Source organism: Prunus mume, linkage group LG7 (assembly GCF_029339155.1).
Source record: "Prunus mume cultivar Tortuosa linkage group LG7, ASM2933915v1, whole genome shotgun sequence".
Classification (NCBI taxonomy): domain Eukaryota; kingdom Viridiplantae; phylum Streptophyta; class Magnoliopsida; order Rosales; family Rosaceae; genus Prunus; species Prunus mume.
The window spans coordinates 19,582,755-19,602,225 of NC_142704.1; the positions used below are offsets into that span (position 1 = coordinate 19,582,755).

The following is a 19,471-nucleotide window of genomic DNA, read 5'->3' on the forward strand; positions in this document are numbered from 1 at the left end:
AGAAAAATTTTTAAATGTGTTTTTCATCTAATATTTTCTGCTTTTCTGAAATGAATTGTTTTTTTCCGTAGGAAAAAAAAAATACAAAACAAGAGAATCAGGAACTTATAACTCAAGTGATTATTCTTTACATATGAACTCGAGATTTTAGATTCAATTTATCCTCCTCCAATATCTCTTGTATAAATAAAATTAAAAAAATAGAACACAAGCAAAATAACATTTTAAAAGAAATGAGATTAAGAAAAACAACAAGAATTCATTTAAAAACCAAGAACCAAAAAAAGAAAAAACCAACCACAACCACCAATCATGTCTAATGCTTAAATGACCTTGACGAGCAGTTGAAGATGATCAACCATTGACTGTCATAAAGGGGCCCATCCACGTGGCTCTCCATCTCATCTCCTACTGGTCAATCCCAAAATTAAATTTCGAAGAAATTCGAAAGAACAACCAGGACAAACAACCAAACCAAATACACAGGAAAAAATAATAATAAAAGGAATAATTTATAGAAAAATAGACCGAGAGATCGATCAATAAGATCAAATCGAATAATGGGTATGTGATATGGGAGGGTTTGAGCACAGAAACTAGCAATGAAAGGCGTCTACTCGGCGCCCGGAGATTACATCTACTTCAAGTCCCAGGTCCCTCTTCACAAGATCCCAGTACGTTCTGTTTACCTCTACTTCTCAATTACCCTTTTGATTTTTTTTCCCTTTTCTTATGATTGTGTGCTTGAGTTTGATTCGTTTGGTTGATTTTATAGCTGGGTTTTTAATTGTTCTGGGTTTAGTGTCACTTTTTAAAATCAATTATAAAATAGTTGCTTATTTTGTGCGTAGTTTTGAAATTGTCAGCACTATAAGACATGGGTTTTGTAAAGTTTGTGAATTTGGATGTGTGTGCTATTATTTTTCTCAATTGTGGGTTTTGCATGCGGAGCTTCTTGTGTATGTATCCCTTTCTTTTTTCAACTATGAAGCTTTGTGGTTAATCAACTGTAGGGGTGCTGATAAGTAGTTGTCTGTCTGTTTCTTATTACTTAATGAATGGAGTTTATATTGAAGTACTTTGTATGCAGATTGGCACAAAACAGTGGCGATACTATGATTTTGGCCCAAAAGCAGTACCTCCACTTATTTGTCTTCCCGGAACAGCAGGGACAGCTGATGTCTGCTACAAGCAGATCATGTCGTTGTCCATGAAGGTAGTTGGTTGGCTTTTATGTTTTCTTCATTGTATCTATCACAAAAGTCTTGGAAAAGCATGAAATACTTTGATCTTGATTTTCTTTTCCTTGATACGCACTTAGATTTTAGTTTGAAGTTTTCATGGTCCATAGGACTTACATTTTGGCTGTTTAGTTGTTTTCTTTTTCCTGGAATCATTAACTTTCCATGTAGTGGCGATGTTTTGGGGTGAAAATTTTGATTCTGTGCATATATTATATGAGAAACATTTTTATTCCCAGGATTGTGCTTCCCAAATGAGTAAGAAGAGTAAGAAGAAACAAGCTCACATATAGGTAAAACTGTTGGGCCTTGATTGTCTCAGCTGAGATTAACCACTATCAGATTATCACAGTTGTGACGTTGAATATACCAGTTAACTGTCCCTGTACTGATATATAACTTCTTATTCGTGGAAGAAGGGAGCTCCTATACGTAGTTCAACTTACGTATGGGAATCTATGAGGAATATGTTTGACCTCTCCTACCGTATGTACGAAATTCAGTTTTTTGGTTACTAATTTCCATTTTTTTCCTTCTGCATGTGGATGAGTTACTTCTTCAGCTAGACTTCAGACTTTATGTTTTGGTGTCTGTTGAATATGTTTGATCTCATATACTTGAAAATTTTCTTGTCTAGCTACTGATTTCCTTTTGTTTCCTTTAAGTGGATAAGTCAGTTGTTCAATGGGACATTTAAGCCTTAACTTTTATTGTGTTGCCTTTACAGTTGTACCTGGTAACTCTTCTCAAGTTCTACTTAATGAATTCATACATTAATATTAATAAATTTATAAAATTTGCAGGGTTATCGGGTGATTTCTGTTGATATTCCACGTGTATGGAATCATCATGAGTGGATCCAAGCATTTGAGAAATTCTTGGATGCTATCGATGTTCATCATGTAAGCACTCCATTTTCTGACAGTGTACTTTACTCCTGCCATTATCATTCTAATTGGTCAGTATCTCTATTTGGTTGCACTAAAGGAATTGCTAATTTTCTTAAAGCACAAATAGCTTTTACATTCTAAATTGTAAATTTCTTTAGGAGCCACCCAAGTGCTACATATAGCTTTCAGTATGTGATTAATGACACTTTATCTGTACTTAATTATACTTTATGATATTTGAGTTCAAGAAAGATGCACCTTCTAGTTATACTGTTAGCATTTGTTCGGTTAAGGTCCAATGCTTCACGAATGAACACTCTCCAGTGATGTTGAGACTATCAGGCTACAGCTTATTTGCAAGATGGAAAATATAACATTCTGATTGCCATTTGTCCCATGCCCTCCTCTCACAGATGAACTATTAAGTAGTTCTCTGATTTCTAGCTTGTGGGTAGTTGGGTAGGATATGATTCCAGGTCTACATTAAAGATTTTCTCGGTGTCTAGGCCGCCATATAAGAGACAGATAACATTGTTGTTTTAGTAAATTTCTTACACTGCCATAATTTATACCGAATTATACATCAAGATCAATAAATTGCTTGTAGAGACAGTACATTGATGTAAATAACTGATCCTCAAAGAAGAGCACTGTTCTGGCATTGTTATATTTTTTTCTTTTTACTTTTAGATTAGATCATTGAATAATAGCTGATTTTTCTGTAAATGGAATGCATATCCAAATGGATGAAATGTGATCAGAGATTATTGTGGGGAAAGATGAAACATGCTGTCCATGACAATTTAGATCAGTTACTTGAAGAATGTGCTTTGTAACAGTGAATATAGATGCTTGATATATAACTTGAACAAAGTGTGAGATTGTCTAATCGATGTTAACACATCTTCTCATATTTGTGGTGGCACTAGTTAATTATAACTTAGTACTTTTTTCAGTGATCTGATCAATCTCTTTCTAACAGATACATATTTATGGTACATCCCTTGGGGGCTTCTTGGCTCAACTTTTTGCTCAGCATCGTCCAAGACGAGTTCGATCATTGATACTATCAAACACATTTTTGGACACGCGCAGTTTCTCTGCAGCAATGCCATGGGCTCCCATGTATGTTTGTCATATTTGTACTTAAGCACTAATCAGTATAAATGGAGATAATCAGATATTTAGTACTTTGGTGGGTCCCATTACTTGGAGCATTGATAAAACTACAAACATGCTGTTATTTTTTGTGAGAAATCCAAAAATAGATTAGATGGTAATTCTGTTAAGTTGTCTCACAACAGGTTGGTGGTTAAGCTACTTCTGCATTGTATTGCACAGTGTGCTTCTTTATAAGTTCTTAGACCTTGCATTGACCTGGAAAGGTTGTAATGGTCTTTGCTACTGCTTGATGTTTCTTGATTGGCTTTTTAGAGTTCATTTCTCTCTCTCATTTTCCTTTTTTTTGTTTTTTTGTTTTTTTGGATGTTGTTGTTGTTGAAATAGTTATAAGGAACTTTAAAAAAACAAATGATGTTATGGTTGGTTGAATTAAGAATGACTTTTCTATTTGAGGAAGAATGAATAGAAGAACTTTTCATGATAGTATCTTCTCTAGATTCGTTAATTATATAATTTGACACCAATTAGATTCATGTCTTACCTTATAAATGTGCTGCTGATAACAATAAGGTGCACTCAGGCCCACCAATTATGAAATCCCACATGATATTTAGCCTAAACTTCTTCCTTCCATCGACTGGTTTGCATTCCAATTAGAAAGAGGATCAACTTAAGGGATCATGTTTGTTGGAACTATTTATCCGCCCTTCCTCATGGCTATTTTTGTTCGATGTTAAAAATAAATTATTTACCACAAGGTTCTGCAGTGACTTCACTTTTTAAATAAAATGTACAGGTGTGTGTGGGTTGAAACTGTTGGTTGGATGTGATATAATGCACCTTGGGATTTTGCCTTTTCTTTTTATTGTTACAAGTTGTGTACTAGACTTATATAGTATTTGGCTCAGAGTTCTTGAATTCGCTTCCAGTTTTCTTTTGTTTCTACCGAACAACTTGCCTGATTATGGTACTGTCTTATGCAGCGTTAGTTGGACCCCTTCTTTTTTGCTGAAAAGATATGTCTTGACCGGAATTCGTGATGGCCCCCATGAGCCATTTATTGCTGATTCGGTGGACTTCGTTGTTTCTCAGGTAGAGCCTGTGAAAGCCTTTACCATCTGCTCATTATGGCTGTCCTTATCCAAAAAGAACAAAAGAATTTTTATAGAACCTGGGTAGCAGTGCAAGCTGTTCTAATTTCTGACTCTGAACTGTGGTAAATCAGGTTGAAACGCTCTCAAGAGAAGACCTGGCCTCCAGGTTAACTTTAACAGCTGATGCTGCCTCAGTTGGACCTCTGTTGCTTACAGACTCATTCATTACTATAATGGATGTATGTGTTCTGGATTTAATTTGGTCTATGTTGATGCATATGAATACACCAATTAAGTGTTTATCAAGTTTGATATACTAATAATGCCTCTAGAAACAAGTGTTTATTTAGGTATTGCATCCCTTGGATCCAACTTTATTCTAATTTCTTGTTCTCTTTTAGCAACTTCTTCCAAAATTTTCGCCACTTTACTAAAAAAATATTTCATTTTCTATATCTTTTTGGATGATCGTGCCAGTTTTATGCCAAATTCTGGGAGCAGCTTTACAAAGTCACCAGAAAGTTTTCAGAGTTCGGCTCCGTTTTTAAGTGTGTTGATAACTTTTTTATGTGCAAGTTCTTAGTAAGGTTGTCACACTTCATTCATATCTCACATACAGTGAATAAGTGGCTAACATGGCAAATCACTTGATAAATGTTGCTAGCATCTTCCCAACAATCTTTCTAGGTTTGGAATTATTTGACTTCTTCATCCTAAATTGATGGCTTTAGTTTTGCATGTCTGTTCATATGTCTGAATCCCTTCTGGACCTTTCTTGCAATATTAGTATTTCCATTACAAGACTCTTATCATTTAGCTAAGCTTAATAGGGAAGTTTAAAAGTCTAAGCTGACTGGTCAAAAAATTTCTTCTCAACACATATACATGAAGACAAATGACTACAGTGCGATTCCTCAACAACTCAAAGATGAAGTGAGTGAGAGGTACCCTGGCGCAAGGCGAGCACAATTGAAGACTGGGGGAGATTTTCCATTCCTTTCACGGCCAGATGAAGTAAACTTACATCTTCAGGTAAATGGTATTTCTATTTTGCTTCTACAAATCTTTTGTTTGTAATATTTGGTTTACTTGTTGTAGTAGATTTATGTATGATTAAAAGACCTTTATTCCAACTGGTGTTTGCAATGTGGTCAGCTACATCTAAGACGGGTTGGTGTGGAGGCTCGACCTGATTTGGTTCCAGGCATTCCAAAGGGGGGTAGTGGTGGGAGTTCTAGTGAAGAGAATGAGAAAAAAGATCCAGAAGATCCAGCCAAGGATGAAGATCCAGCCAACGATGATAGGGGAAGCTCAGACAATCCTTTGGCAGAAAGTCAGCTACCTCATGCTCCAGAAAGTTCACAATCTCATAGCTTAGATGACCAGCTTGTCAGCAATGCAATAGTTTGCCACTTCAGTAATGTAGACATGATGGTTTCTTTGCATTTGGGATTCTTGAAGAATCAGCATACTATACCCACTGAAACTGTTATGCGACTTTGTGCGGAAATATTTGCTCTTCATTTGCTTTCTTTTTATGTGGGATCACTGTACATTAGTTTGAACTGTAATCGGAGGGTCGGACAAGTCGTGTAAAGTGTCTTGACATTGTTGTTTCTTGCTTGTGTAATTGTTCAAAATTGAGTGCGAGTCTCACAGATGTTTCAGCACTTTTCTCATCTTGCACCCTCACCATTTTCAGTAGTTTGATTATTTGCTTTTGGGGGAATCTCATCTTCACAGGCAAAGGTTGAGCTTATATATTCTGGAGAGATTTGTACGGATTGGAATCCTCTGAAGAGGAAAATCTTGAAAGTCCCGAATGTAGGAGGTATTGCAAAATGTTGATAGGATTGAAAGTGTTGATCCATTGAAATGCTCTGTTTGCGCAATTTTGTTCTATTTAGGAGTTGTAAGATCTCTCAGAAGTTACTCGCAAGCATATTAATTTTCTTGGTCCAATTGGTAGCGATTGGTCTATGCTCAAACATAAGTCCAGCATATTAGTTTTCTCTTCTATTTCTTTTTCTATTATGACCGAGTCCAAATCAACTTAAAAGCCAAGCGCTTTTGTTGTTCAGATTCATAACCAGCCTTTGCAGGGTCTTAAAGCCTTGGAACCGCATTCAAAGCCATATAAGAAAGTTAGGCTTATATACAGTGATTTGTTGCAATTTTTGTTAGTGGCTTAAAGCAAGAGTGCTTTTAAGTATACAGAAAAGTTCAATGTTCCCAACGAGGTCAAAGCTAAAGCAACCTACACCAACCAACATGAGGCTACTCTTTAAAGACACATGACATCAATTTGTGATAACAAAAAAACTGAGGGAAAAATGGTATTCCGTAATTATATGAGCTATTGAGCCGAATAACATCAAGCCACGAAAACATTGCCCCTAACGACGTCACAATATCCCGACATTCTATGCATGCATTTTTTTTCAGATGAACACCCAATCATTTGATTTAATACCTCAGGTTTCAAATTGTGAATTTTCATTTGAAGGACCTTTTACATTTGTTTCCTGATTTCTAAGCTAACCATACCATTCTCCAGGTAAAAGACTCACCTGCATAATCCTTCACTCTTCCAGTGCATCAAATATTCACATGTATTACATTCAAGGCATAGAATGTAGTAAACTAACACAGAAATCACTGCACCAGTTTAATGTGCCACATTCAGGTTGGTCGAGTCGAGTCATTCGAAAACATTCAAAACCAAGAGAAGTTTCTTCAAAAATTAGTTGGGCAAGTTTCATTTGATTGTATGATCCTAATTGATAACCTGGCAAGAGAATGATACCAATGCCATCTTCACATGGACAAACCTTCTACCAAATTGATCATGAACTCTAGAATAACCAAAGAAAGAACATACCAAGTTTTATCTGGGCAGAATCAGTCCACACAAAAATTACAAAAAAAAAACCCACTAAACCATAATGATGTTGTCTAATTCTGTCATCAAAATATCTAATAAGCAATAACAGTCCACATGCATAAAATAAATCCAGAACTGAGAATCTGCAGCACTAATGACTGACGTAAAACTCCATGCATCTAAGTCCTGTTACCAGAAAATTGTTTGAATTTGAGACATGAAGTTTACAAATGATGAAGGGTTGCCTCAAATGTTTCTCACTTGTCATTTGTTAGGCTTGACATGCAAATGCAATCCAAAAATCAAGAGCAATTCCCAACAGAAAACAAAGATTGAGCACAAGAACCCACAAAATAATCTAGCAAATCCAGATTACATTCCATGAAACCATCAACACTTACATCCCAAACACCTTGAAATTTACCAGTACTGAGACAATTCAATTCATCACAAACAAAATCCAAAACAAACAAACCCTAAAATCTCCATATCACAAAAAAAAAAAAAAAAAAAAACATACATTAGCTCCAAATTACTTCCACAAACCACTTAATCAGTCAAAACACACCGTTTCGCTTCTCACTTGGCCACCATTCTGGCAATGAAGTCCTCGTATTTGATCTTTCCATCGGACCCGACATCGACCTCCCGGATCCACTCGTCGAACTCGGATGGTTCCAATTTCTCGCCGATGCTGGTGAGGATATGCCGGAGCTCCGAGACCGAGACGAAGCCGGTGGAATCCTTGTCGAGGACCTTGAAGGCGTCGCGGAGCTGGCGATCGAAGGGCTCGGGCTTCATGTGCTTGCCCATGAGGTTGAGGAAGCGAGGGAAGTCGAAGGGGGCCGTGAGCTTCTCCTCGGCGACTATGGATTTGAGTTGGGCCTGGGTCGGGTTGCCTCCGAGCGATCGCATTAGGATCCCGAGTTCCGAAGGAGCGATCTTGCCGTCGTTGTCGGTGTCGAAGAGAGTGAACGCCTCCTTCATTGACGATACTTGGTCGTCGCTCAGATCCTTCCCCATTTTTTTCCGAGTTCGATTCGGGTTTTCGGGTCTCTCTCTGTGAAACTGGTTTGCTTCTCTTTGATTTGTCTCTCGGATATGGAGAAATGGTGGAAGGGGCTTTCGGATTTTGAACAAAGGGGACGAAATAATTGGGAGAGCGCTACACGCGGCGTCGTTTTGTGATATTAGACCAACTGAGTAATAATGTCGTTTTGACCGTTCAGGTATTTTGCTCATCAAACAAAATTTTATTTTAAGATTTCATTTTTGTGGTACCATTCAAAACCAACCATTCGAATGTTTAATTACCCAAATGATCCTCAAATTTATATTCGATTTATATTTTGGTCCTTCAATTAAATTATTCGTTCAAATGGTCCATTAATTCTATATTATTCGGTCCATTGGTCTTACTCTTACATTACATCGATATTAAATATGAGGCAAATCGGTCAATTCGTACATTAAAAATAAATAAATACTAAAAAATTAAATAAAAACTCTCTCTCTCACACATGACCACCACCCTCAAGCTCCAACCCCAAAACCCATCTCACAACCACCCTTCACCCTAGGCCCCGTGAACCCATAACCCCAGCTTCTCCCCACCCAACACCCGAGCCAGAAACTACAGAAAAAGAGAAGGAAAAAATATCTTCCACATACCCTCCCAAAGAACCCAGAACCCCAACTCAACAACCACCCAGACTCTCTCCCCTCCCCTTGATTTCCTTCGTTGTTGAGAGACAACTGTTGGAGAACAATCAATATAAAACCAAAATAACAGAATAATAAAAACCAACGAATATATTTTATATAGATATAATTGAATCAATACAACAATAATATAGATTGTAGAATACTGACTTGAATTGTAGATAGAGTCCTGCAAATTTGCGTGTCCTTTTTTCTCCTCTACCTTGTGCTTGTAGTTCGATAGAGTCATCACCAGATTAAACTATCTTAAATCTAAGCCTAAGCATGGCTTGATTTACGTATGAATTCTCTCGGAAGTGTAAAATGTGAGAATGATGATGCAGTTCAAAGGTTTTTTTTGGTTTGATCGTATTGTCATTATATAGAGGTCTGACATCTCTTCATCCAACAGTTATGTTAACTGTTTTAATTAATTCGAATTTCAGATTTTGGTTTTATCTGAAAAAACCGAATTTTCAATTAATAAAAATAAATTATTAATTAAATCAACAGAGCCCCAAGGCCCAAGGCCCATCTTTTGACAATTAATTATATATATATTTATTACACAAATATATATATAATCCAAGCTCAAACCATGTTGAGGCTCAAGTTTGCTTCCACTAGGCTCATACTCTATTTAGTAATTCTAATGTGTTGGTGCTTATAAACTATGGAAGAAAACTACTCTCTTCCAATGTGGGACTACATGCAAGTGTATTTTCCTATACAAACTCTAACAACAACCACCCACCACCCTCCTCCCTACCTAACAACCACCTTTCATCCACCAAAAAAATATTCTCAAGACGCCCAAAAATCCCCACCCCATTACTGTTTTAGTTTTTTTTTTCTTGATGTTGTAGTTTTGATCTTGTTGATGGTAATAATTTACCGAATGAGTTGAAAGAGAAGGGGTAGGTCTTCGTGGTTGGTATGGTGGTGGGGTGGAAGGGGTGGTAGCTGGTCGGGGATGGGATAGGAGGGGGTTGGGTAGGTTTTTTTCAATGCTTTTAATTGATGTTTTGGTAATTGAGAGAGAGGGATGTCGAAGGGAGAGGGCACTGGGTTTGGGTCTCATGATTTTTTTTTTTTTCTCTTTTTCTTCAATTTTTTCTAATTTTGTATTTTTTTTATTTTTTTATTTGTTAATTATGAAAAATCGTATTTATCCTAAAATTTGGTTAAATCTAATAGAAAATTAGACGGTGGGACCAATGAACTGAATAATATAGAGTTGATGGACCACTTGAAAGAATAATTTAGTTTAAAGACCAAAATATAAATTGGGTACAAATTTGAGGATCATTTGAGTAACTAACCCAATGTTTGTTTGTTGTTGTTTTTTTTATACACTATATAGGGGGAGAAATCATCATTATTCGTTCATTTTTTTTTCTATTTTATTAATGTATAAAAGTATTTTTAAAATTTGTCCGTTTAATAACTATTTCAATTTCAATTTTTTGTTTTAATTTTTTATGTTAAATTATAGAGGAAAATGAAAGTGAGTATGAGGACGAGAAAAAAAAAATATTTAAACTTGAAATAGTTCTGAAATGGACTCTTAGTTTTAAATAATAGATTTGTCCAACTTCTAACCCAAAAGGGTGGGCCCTTTACAATTCAAACCCAAAAGGGTGGGCCCTTTACATTTCAAACCCAATGATTTTAGTCGATATGAAGTTAGGCGCAAGTGGCCCAATAACTTCTAACCCACCCAGGCTATGAATATGAGAAGTTATAAATTTTTCTTTTCACTGTTTTGTAAATTTTCATTTATTTTTTTTAATCAAAAGGATGAGATCTGTTTGCTTTGCTGGTCACACATTTGAAACAATTGATTTGGCGTTAACGATAACGACCACCTAAAAAATTAATTTGGCGTTAATGGCAAAAGATGATGTGTATGTTGTACAAGTTAGGGGTGGGCATCGGGACCAGAAAACTGGAACACCAAATCAAACCGGTGAAAAAATCGGAAAAAATCGGTTGACCAAAAAGTCAACAAACCAGACCGGAACAGGTCCGAACCGGTTCCAACTGGTTTCGATTCCATTTTACACCGCACCGCACGGGATCGGACCGGTCATATTTTTTTTTATATATTTTATTTTTACAAAATTTTAAAATCTAGTGCCATATTTTAAATTTTATAATCACTATTTTTCCAAGTTCAACTTCAAAAAATTTATAAATTTATAAATGTATGAATTGGATTATTTGTTAATTTTTAAGCAAAAAAAAGTTATTTATTATAATTTTTTTATTAAAAAAATTTAAATTAATAATCCGGTTCATAAATCGTCAACTCATAACTTGAATTTTTTTTATAATTTCAACTCTCATTTTGAATGAAACGGCAAGTTTTTGAATTTTTTTTGCCTAAATCGGACCGAACCATACCAATTAAATAATACCAATTTTGGTTTGAGGTGAGAACCGGACCAAACCAGACCGCCCCCACCCTAGTACAAGTGGTGAAGATGATGTGTATTAACTGAGGCTACAGATTCAGGTTAAGCTTTGCCTTCAGTGGTCAATAAGGGTTTCAGAAGGGTAATTATGGAATCCGACTCAAAGGTTCTAATTGAGGGAGTGTTTGGTACTTATTCCATATGAAATAAGGAGAATGAGCTCCTCTATAGATGAGGTGAAATGGAATTGAATCCCTCGTAATTTTAATCGAGCAACGCATGTTGCGGCATCGATTGATTCCCAAACAATGCAACTGCTATGTTTTTAGCACTTTGCATTCCTGGGTATGGCTTTGCCGCCCCTCTTTTCTCTCTCTATGAATGTCTCTTGCACATTTCCCAAAAAAATATATCTTTAATTTCATCCAATATCTTTAAGCTTAATTCGACATATATGTAAATGTAATTATAGAGCTTTCTTCTTGTGCATTTCTAGTTTGATATCATGTTGAAAAATGAAAAATTCATGCTAAAAAAATGAATTATGTTTCCATAGTTTATTCCCACATACCTAGCTTTCTTCTTGTACATTTATAGTTTGAGATCATGTTGGAAAAATGAAAAAAAATAATGCCAAAAAGATGAATTATGTGTCCCTAGTTTATCCCCACATTCCTAGCATGACCGTTCAATAGTGCTAAGAATCTTTCTGGGTGCATTTGTACCTTCTTCTTTTTGTACAATAATGCTAAGAATCTTTCTGGGTTCAATAGTTTATTCAATATAATTAATCTTTGTTTGATGCACAAAACATATAATTAAACTAAGTAAATTGATTGGCCCTGTTTTTATATCTTTTGGTTTTAAAAAAATGTACTGATATGGTACGGTCCCCTTATTTTGGACTTGTATGTCATTCAGTTGGGCCAATTCACCAATGCCAAGATAAGATCTTTGAATATCTTTTGGTGGCCCAAAGTAAATTTCCACAAAGTGTGAAAATCTCCACAGCATTTGCTCATATCATCCGCCTAGTCATTCTGACACCTTTTTATTTTCCCAAAAAAATTCATATAATCCAAAAGAACCATCTATATTATAAGTTAACGCCTCATTTGTTAAGGAGGACGAGACTAGATTGGTAAAATATAGATATGTTACCTAATTTGGAAGATGAAGGATGAATATTCATAAGAGGTTGATGATTAAAACTTATCGCTCATAATCCTACCAATTTCAAGGGGAATTAGGAGAGATAAGTTTTAGTCATCAACCTATTATATATGAATAATGCTACTCTTATTTGTATACCACATTCTCATACCACCTTATGTGGCAGATGAGGTGGACAACACATCAATTAAAATTAATTTAAAGTTTTCTTAATTTTTATGATTTATTGACACTTTTTAATTAATATGATTGTCCACTTTATACATAAGGTGGTATGAAAATATGAGATATAATTGTGGTAAGTGTAGCATTACTCATTATATATAGTCATCATTCTTCCTTTAAGTTAGACAACATATCCATATTATGCATTCAATGCACATAAAATGCAGGCATTTTTCTAATCTAATTTAGTCCTTCCTACCAAACAAGCCTTACATTGAAATAAATAAATCGTGTACCACATATTGATACAAGAATTTGAATTCCTTATTGAGAAGCTTCCATTTCTCATTCCCAAGTTTTTTTCCCCGTAAATCAAATGCAGCCAAGAATTCAAAACCAAATGTCCTTTTTTCTATCAAGGGTAGAAATGGAATTTGTCCGCCCCTACTATTTCCATCTCATTAATCATGTCGCAAATCACGGAGGAGTTTTGAATGCACTATCAAAATACATACATCTCAATCAATGACACTATTTTCTTGGTAACAAGACAACGGTCACCACCTAGCCTAAAACTTTCTTTCTCTGCCATTTATAATTTATATGGGACAATGCTAAGTGGATGTTAAAAGGTTAGATCATTGAAAGTGACGGTACGATAAAGGAAAAAAGAACTTTGCAATTGGCATCCATGTTCAAAGATCTAAACCTACTCGAGTATACTTTGGGTCATGAATTTGTTTTTAAATTCATTCTTTGGTTCATGAATGAAGAAATAAAGTACACCATTCACTTTAAAATTGTATGGATTTAAAAGAAAAAAGGTCTGTTTTTTAAAGGATTTGTAGCTCTAGTAGTAGATTACGTCATTCATACACTACACACCCTCACATTCAATATCAAAATTCAAATATTAGCATCCTCTAATGAGTATGGCACAGTTGAAATGAAACTCAACAAAAATAACAAGGTGAAAGTGATTGCTAATTTTGATAAGTCTCTCATTTATCGTTCAACTACCTCTGAGTTTTTTCGGGTAAAAAAATAAAAATTTTCGTGAGACATTACTATTATATTGACTTCTCTCGTCACGTGATTATAGGCATAAAAATGTTATCCAATTTCAACGAAAGTTTTTGGAGCCGTACGGAGTAGTATTGTTGCACCCTCAGTGCAAAACACTACTGTACTAATATGCTACCTATTAGATTTTTGCAGCTCATCGATTCAATTTCTCAAACTTATTGTTGGATGCATCCATCCACACTGACTTTACTTGGGTACGATTAGAGAACTTGTCCCTCCAAACGTTCCAACTTCGATTGATCATAACATACACCAACAAACATTCAAAACTCGATCGTTCCTACCCATTTCCCTGTCTGTCTGTTGGCTGTTGCTGCATTTAATGACACAAAATCTTTTATCTACAGATGACGAAGATGATTAATTATTCTCCTAAATATAAATATAAATAAAAAATTAAAAAAGAAGATGATCGAAGATGATGTCTTCATCACTCCAACGGGATGAGTGCTACAGATTTGTCGGGTTGTACCTTTATATACTTTATATTAAATTGAACTCTGATCACACTTTTTGTATGTGCTATCTATAATCTATGATTAAATAGTATCCAAGGTTAATGAACAGAAATTTATTTGTCCTATTGAGAAGTATGAATTATCTGTTTGCTGGGACCTAGACTACCATGTATCACCTAAGTTGAAAAGAAATTTTGGATTTATATTGACAACACCATGCGATAATGTGTTGTGTAGAAGAAAATTGAATAATAATTACGTCAACTTATCATTTTAATTTCGTCATCTAAACTAATTTCATTTAATTTATTAACGGGTCGGTGAGATTTTTACTCAGAATTTCTTTCAACAAAGTACAAATAAAATGGGCATGATAAGTGTTTTTTGAATCCACCAACGACTCATGAGACCATGACCCCAAGTGCAAAAATCATGTTGTGTGAATTAGGTTTCCCATTCATTTGACTATTGAGGCACTGAACACAAGAGTATTCAAATTGGAAAAGAACGTCAGTCCACCCACCAGACTATCTTTATTATTTAATTCCAAGTCGCTCAAGCAAGAATATTTAAAATAGAAATGGAAGGACAAGGACCAGCTCACCAAGAACCCAAGTCCAAAAGGACAATGTACCAATGATTGCTTTATGTTTTGAAATTGGAGGTAGCTCAAAATTAGGAACTTGTTCGCATTTTAGCCCGGGAAAGGCTAATGTCGGAAAAACTTTCATGTGACAATGTGAGATTGCCATTCCTACAATAGCATGATGACATCATAGTTTATATTAGGTTATTGTAATCCCTTAAATATACATCGATTTGCATTTTTATTCTTGAATTTTAATAATAACTGTTCTGGCTTTTAAATTATGCTTCTTGTTACACTATTGATTATTTCTTGAAGTTTGCCCATTTTATTGTCTAAAATGACCACATACCACGTACATGATCTAATTTATAATGTCAAACAACACATGCTCCCCTTTGCAGTTGAGAGAGTCAGCTACTTCGTCGTTGAAGACTAAAACGCTCATTGAGTGTAAAGACACTAGCCTAATCCTTTAAGACAAAATCCGCTTTTTGTACTTGTTTCATCCTTCTCCTCGAATAAAATGATATTGCCTTTTGACTCAAAAAACCAAAAAAAACATGGTAAGTAGTGCTAACTAGACAATGTCTACTGTTAAATACTCTAAATAATCTTCATTATCACTCATCATGCTTAATGCATACCTTGTTTATTTCCTTAACTTTAATTTCTTATTTGGTTAATTACTTAACTTCCTAATTTTCTCCATTGATTGTATTATTTGACTGTCATAATTTTCTCCATGGATTGTTCCCAAAAAGAAAAAGTTACCTTTCTTAAATTCACCATGCTCACTTGAATAAATATTCCGAATGAATTCTTCGAATTACCATCTGCAGGTCACTGAAGCTTTTCTACATAGAAATGTGGGTTCACTGACAAAATGATCAACCTTTCTTCAAATCTACGATAGAAAATGCGCCAATCGTCAAAGCCATCAAGGACAACTGTCAAAAATAAATATAATCCCAAATCCAAATGTGAAACCGTCAGCAACTCAAAAAGTTGCGGTCATTGCACTCTGTGTTTGAAAAAACTACATCTGCCCTTTTTGTTCTTCCTCCTCTCCTTTTCTCTCTCCTTGTCCACTTCACATCAGTTATTGACAGAGAACTACAGTAGCTGACAAAAAAGATACACATGGCTTCCACCGACTTTTAGAAACAAAGACATGGGTTTCTCTCAATGAGCACCAAGGAGCCGGAATTTCAGAGCAAGACTGAGTTTTGACCCAAGATCACAAATGGGTTTGATTCTGTTTCTCGTCTCTCTGTTTATCTTGCTCGCATTTTCTCTCCCAACACATGTTCGTGGAAACGCGGAGCTTGAAGCTCTGATGAAGTTGAAGGCCTCTCTGGACCCGGAAGACAGGCTTTTGAAGTCATGGACCAAAGAAGGGGACCCTTGTAGTGGCTTGTTCGAAGGCGTGGCGTGCAATGAGCACCGCAAAGTTGCCAATATTTCCTTGCAGGGGAAGGGTCTCTATGGTGAGGTCTCACCAGCAGTGGCTGAGCTCAAATGCTTGTCGGGTCTGTATCTGCACTACAACAACTTGTCAGGAGAGATTCCCAAAGAGATTTCATATCTCACTGAACTCAATGATCTCTATCTCAACGTCAATAATCTCTCTGGGGGCATACCTTCTGAGATTGGGGACATGACTAGTCTTCAAGGTTGGTAATTTTCTTGGGATCAAATGTTCAGTTTCTGGAGAAAAGTAAATTTTCTTGTCTTTCTGGTTGGAGTCCCTTTTTTGGTTTATTGGTATAATTGGATGATTGCTGTCTAAGATAGCTGATTGTACTAGTGAAAGCTCCGATTTTTCGTGGAAAAGTAGTTTAATTTCGTGATTTGAATTAGCATAACTGGCTCCTTTGTATATCATATTTGCTACTACTGTCCAAACAAATGAAGATCACTGTTTCCTCTTTTTCTTCCTGTTGTAAAGATGCATTTTAGTTTGCTATATAGTTATATGGTCATGATTTAGCTCAGTCCATGCTCTTGGATTTATGTCATTTTGTGTTTCATTTCCGATTGCTCATTTAACATTATTGGCGTTCTTGGCTTTAATCCCCGTATATAATTTTCTTTCTCGTTGTCTGTTTGGTTTTTGTAGTTTTACAGCTATGTTGTAACCAGCTGACGGGAAATATACCTACACAGATGGGATTTTTAAAGAGGCTAAGTGTTCTTGCTTTGCAGCACAACGAGCTAACTGGTCAAATTCCTGCAAGCTTGGGGGACTTGGGGATGCTTAAAAGGCTTGATTTGAGCTTCAATAAGTTCTTCGGTACAATTCCTGCAAAACTAGCTAGTGTTCCGTCTTTGGAACTCCTAGATATTCAAAGCAATTCTTTTTCTGGAGTTGCCCCTCGTGGTATGCCTACTTATTCAATCCTCACTTATTTCCATGATTTGTTTGATATTTCAATTTTCTTTCCTTGGAATTTGCTGTGCATTTTTTTTTACCCATTCTGATTATATCTTTCACTACTTTGAAATGGAAGATTTGAAAAGATTAAAAGAAGGATTCCAGTGCAAGAACAACCCAAACGCCTATGTGGAGAATTTTCTACATTGAGAGTTTGCACAGCTTTTGATATGGACAACGTGAATGTCAACGGACTACCACGTGGACCAAACATAACTGATTCTCCTCCAAAATCCAACCCTAAGCCTGCAGATTTCGAAGCACCTTGCAGCCAAACCCATTGCACAAAGTCGACCAAACTTCCACAAGCTGCAGTTGTTGCGGGAGTTATTTCCCTTTCTGTCACTTTGGCGGCAGCAGTATTTCTGGCCCTTATCCGTTACAGGCGACACAAACAAAAGGTTAGCAATACATCAGATCCTTCTGATGGTCGGCTTAGTACTGATCAGGCCAAGGATTTCTATAGGAAAACTGCGTCTCCACTTGTGAGTCTTGAGTACTCTAATGGATGGGATCCATTGGCTGATGGTCGAAATGGCATTGCTTTCTCCCAGGAGTATCTGAGTAAGTATTGGTTCAACATGGAAGATGTAGAGTCTGCAACACAATACTTCTCTGAGGTGAATTTATTGGGGAGGAGCAAGTTCTCTTCTGTTTACAAAGGAGTTCTAAGAGATGGTTCTCTTGTGGCTGTTAGGATTATTAATGTGACAAGCTGCAAGTCTGAGGAAGCTGAATTTGTGAAGGGACTAGACTTATTATTTTCACTGAGGCATGAAAATGTTGTCAAGCTGAAAGGCTTCTGCTGCTCTAGGGGCAGGGGTGAATGTTTTCTTATCTATGATTTCATTCCCATGGGAAACCTCTCTCAGTATCTTGATATAGAAGATGGAAGGAACCAAGTCCTTGAGTGGTCCAATAGAGTCTCTATCATCAACGGCATTGCAAAAGGTAATTTATCTTCATTGAAATTTTCTGTTCATCATTTGACTTCCTCAATCCCTGCCACATTGCTCCTGTTTCTTCATTTTTAGCTTCGATGCACAAGCCATTTGAAAAAAATTAGTTTGCACTGGGGTTCCTTTCTGATTTTAATTTTGTTCCAAATAGACTAAGTTTTTTCTTTATTCTCTTCCGTTTCTCTTCAAGACCCTTGAAAATTATCACCCAAAAACCCTTGAAAATTGAGTTACAAGGCTTAGTTTGAGGGTCCAAGACCTGTTTCTGTGAGTGCACATTCCAGTATGTTTATTCTGATATTGATTTTTCTTTTCCGACCAGGTATTGGTTATTTACATAGCAGTGAAGCAGACAAACCTGCCATAATTCACCAAAACATATCTGTTGAGAAGGTTCTCATTGATCACCATTTTAACCCATATATTTCGGACCCTGGCCTTCCTAAGCTGCTAGCTGATGATGTTGTCTTCTCCACTCTGAAAATAAGTGCTGCCATGGGATACCTAGCTCCTGAATACATCACCACTGGTCGTTTCACTGAGAAAAGTGATGTATATGCATTTGGAGTCATTGTCCTCCAAGTTATATCCGGAAAACTACAACTCAGTAGTTCAATGCGATTGGCTGCAGAGTCACGCAAATACGAAGAATTTATCGATACCAACCTGAAAGGGAAATTCTCAGAATCTGAAGCAGCTGCACTGGCAAAAATCGCGCTTGTATGCACCCACGAGCTTCCCAACCACAGGCCAACAATGGAGGAAGTAATTCTGGAGCTGAGTAACCTTAGAGCCAGTTCCTGATGCCCCACTTCTATGTTCCATATTGGAAGAAACAGCTGCAGATTATGACCTGGGAAGTGAGGCCTCGATCGAGCTTCACCCATCGAGGTACAGTTAAATGAGCATGTGAACGTTTTATCAGCCTCCTCTAAATTGAATGTGGTGGAAAGTAAACTTTCTGGGGTACAAGTCTTCCCTGCAATTATCGTAAACTATATTTAGCTATGTGAAAAGCCGGCACAAGCCATCTTGAAGATGGTCCAGAGAATAAGAATAGTTATTCCATCTGTGAAACATCTTTCCCTTAGTTTCTCATACATTTTAGGGATGTCTCTGCATCTGTTGGCCCGCGTGTCTGGTGCTGATTGCTCAATTAGTCATGTATAATTTGTTTAGTTAGACAATAACCAATATAAGCTGCTTAAGCTACTAATTATGCAATGGATTGTCATGCTTAATCATGCGATGGAGTGTC

General features: G+C 36.3%; 3 protein-coding genes across 3 annotated transcripts; 2 read left to right on the forward strand and 1 right to left on the reverse strand.

Annotated features, from left to right (window-relative positions):
- Positions 1-444: 444 nt before the first annotated feature.
- Positions 445-6,026, forward strand: LOC103337262 (alpha/beta-Hydrolases superfamily protein). Its single transcript, XM_008240422.2, has 8 exons — positions 445-674; positions 1,091-1,216; positions 2,045-2,143; positions 3,114-3,256; positions 4,237-4,345; positions 4,479-4,586; positions 5,239-5,379; positions 5,503-6,026. The coding sequence occupies exons 1-8, from the start codon at positions 603-605 to the stop codon at positions 5,941-5,943; spliced, it is 1,239 nt and encodes a 412-aa protein (XP_008238644.2). The 5' UTR covers positions 445-602; the 3' UTR covers positions 5,944-6,026.
- Positions 6,027-7,585: 1,559 nt separating this feature from the next.
- On the reverse strand, positions 7,586-8,392 carry LOC103337263 (putative calcium-binding protein CML13). The gene has a single exon (XM_008240423.2). It carries the CDS (start codon positions 8,252-8,254, stop codon positions 7,811-7,813), a length of 444 nt encoding a protein of 147 aa, XP_008238645.2. The 5' UTR covers positions 8,255-8,392; the 3' UTR covers positions 7,586-7,810.
- Positions 8,393-15,962: 7,570 nt separating this feature from the next.
- On the forward strand, positions 15,963-19,457 carry LOC103337264 (proline-rich receptor-like protein kinase PERK9). Its single transcript, XM_008240424.2, is given in 5 exon segments — positions 15,963-16,493; positions 16,940-17,200; positions 17,331-17,377; positions 17,380-18,205; positions 18,536-19,457. Coding segments are annotated over 5 exon segments (2,046 nt in total). The 5' UTR covers positions 15,963-16,063; the 3' UTR covers positions 19,018-19,457.
- Positions 19,458-19,471: the final 14 nt, after the last annotated feature.